The following is a 1155-nucleotide window of genomic DNA, read 5'->3' as shown; positions in this document are numbered from 1 at the left end:
CCTGTCCCTAAATCCTGATGGATGGGATAACTTGCACAGATGTTTGTAGATCTCAGACTTAAAAAGCGCTGTTGGACCCTAACTGGGGGTCATGGTTCAGTTCCCAAATCTGAACTGTGATCCTGGTCAATCAGTCATATGCTCAGTAAACTATTCCTGTCTGGCTGAGTGTTCTCATGGTTTGTGAGGCAAATCCTGTACCCAAACATCAGAAACTGGGCTTGTGTGTGTGTGTGTGTGTGTGTAGTGTATGACCTGTGCTTCTGTCTCTGAGCTTTTTGCTTCTGCTCTAATTTTGAATAACTTTTCTAGGGATCTTGTTCCCAGACATAAGTAAGTATTTGGGGTGCCTTCAGTTTCTTCCTTGAATTTCTCTGTATAAAACATTTGCTTCATTAATTTCTTTTTGTCAAACTCATGAGAGACCCAAACTCACTGGATGAATAGCTAGAGCTTTCATCCCACAGTAAGAGGATGGCTTTCCTGATTGTCTCTTTCTGTTCATTCCTGAGGACTCACAAATGCTTAATCCCCTTTTCAACAGATGATGGGATTTCTACCAGCTGATGTAAAATTAGACAAGAAGAAAGCCATTGCACTCCTGAANCAATTTGCTTCCATAACTGTAAGTATCTAGGGATCCATGGTCACTGGCTGAGAAATACAGATATTTGGAATGATTGGNCCAAATTACAGATCAATTTAATGTCTCTCACTGCATCACCCCAGGAAGAATTTACACAGGTCTCAGAAGGGTCAGCCTCAATGAAACCTCATCCTGTGGTAAAGGCTGGTGATCACTTTTGACATCTATTTCAGGGCATACCAGAGGATATTATTCCAGTTGCCGTTGAGAAGTACACAAAAGGNAGTGATGACCCCGATCAAATCAGAGAGGGAGTTCTCGACTTAATTGGCGATGTGACATTTGGCGTTCCATCGGTGATTGTGTCCCGTAACCNCAGAGGTGAGTCCCAGAAGTTGGACAGGAGAGTGACGAAGATTCACCTGCTATGGCCTCTAACCTGCATACTCCCTAGGATAGACAGATGTGGAAAGTTCTTATAGTCAGTGTGCGAAGTCTGATTCAGCACAGGTTCTGCTTTGTTTTGTTTTCAATAGACTCTGAGGATGAGGTGCAAATGCAAATAGTTA

At 42.7% G+C, this 1155-nt stretch overlaps 1 protein-coding gene across 1 annotated transcript in view; it reads left to right on the top strand.

Annotated features, from left to right (window-relative positions):
* Positions 1 to 1155, top strand: part of LOC110337802 (carboxylesterase 1F-like) — a 38258-nt gene that overhangs the window by 15262 nt on the left and 21841 nt on the right. The window contains exons 8-9 of the mRNA XM_029532744.1: positions 531 to 625; positions 820 to 967. Of these exons, the coding sequence (XP_029388604.1) occupies positions 531 to 625; positions 820 to 967 (243 nt within the window). The remainder of the gene's footprint in view (positions 1 to 530; positions 626 to 819; positions 968 to 1155) is intronic.

The sequence above is a fragment of the Mus pahari genome, chromosome 20 (assembly GCF_900095145.1).
Source record: "Mus pahari chromosome 20, PAHARI_EIJ_v1.1, whole genome shotgun sequence".
In the NCBI taxonomy this organism is placed as follows: domain Eukaryota; kingdom Metazoa; phylum Chordata; class Mammalia; order Rodentia; family Muridae; genus Mus; species Mus pahari.
This window is presented reverse-complemented; position numbering and strand designations above follow the sequence as displayed.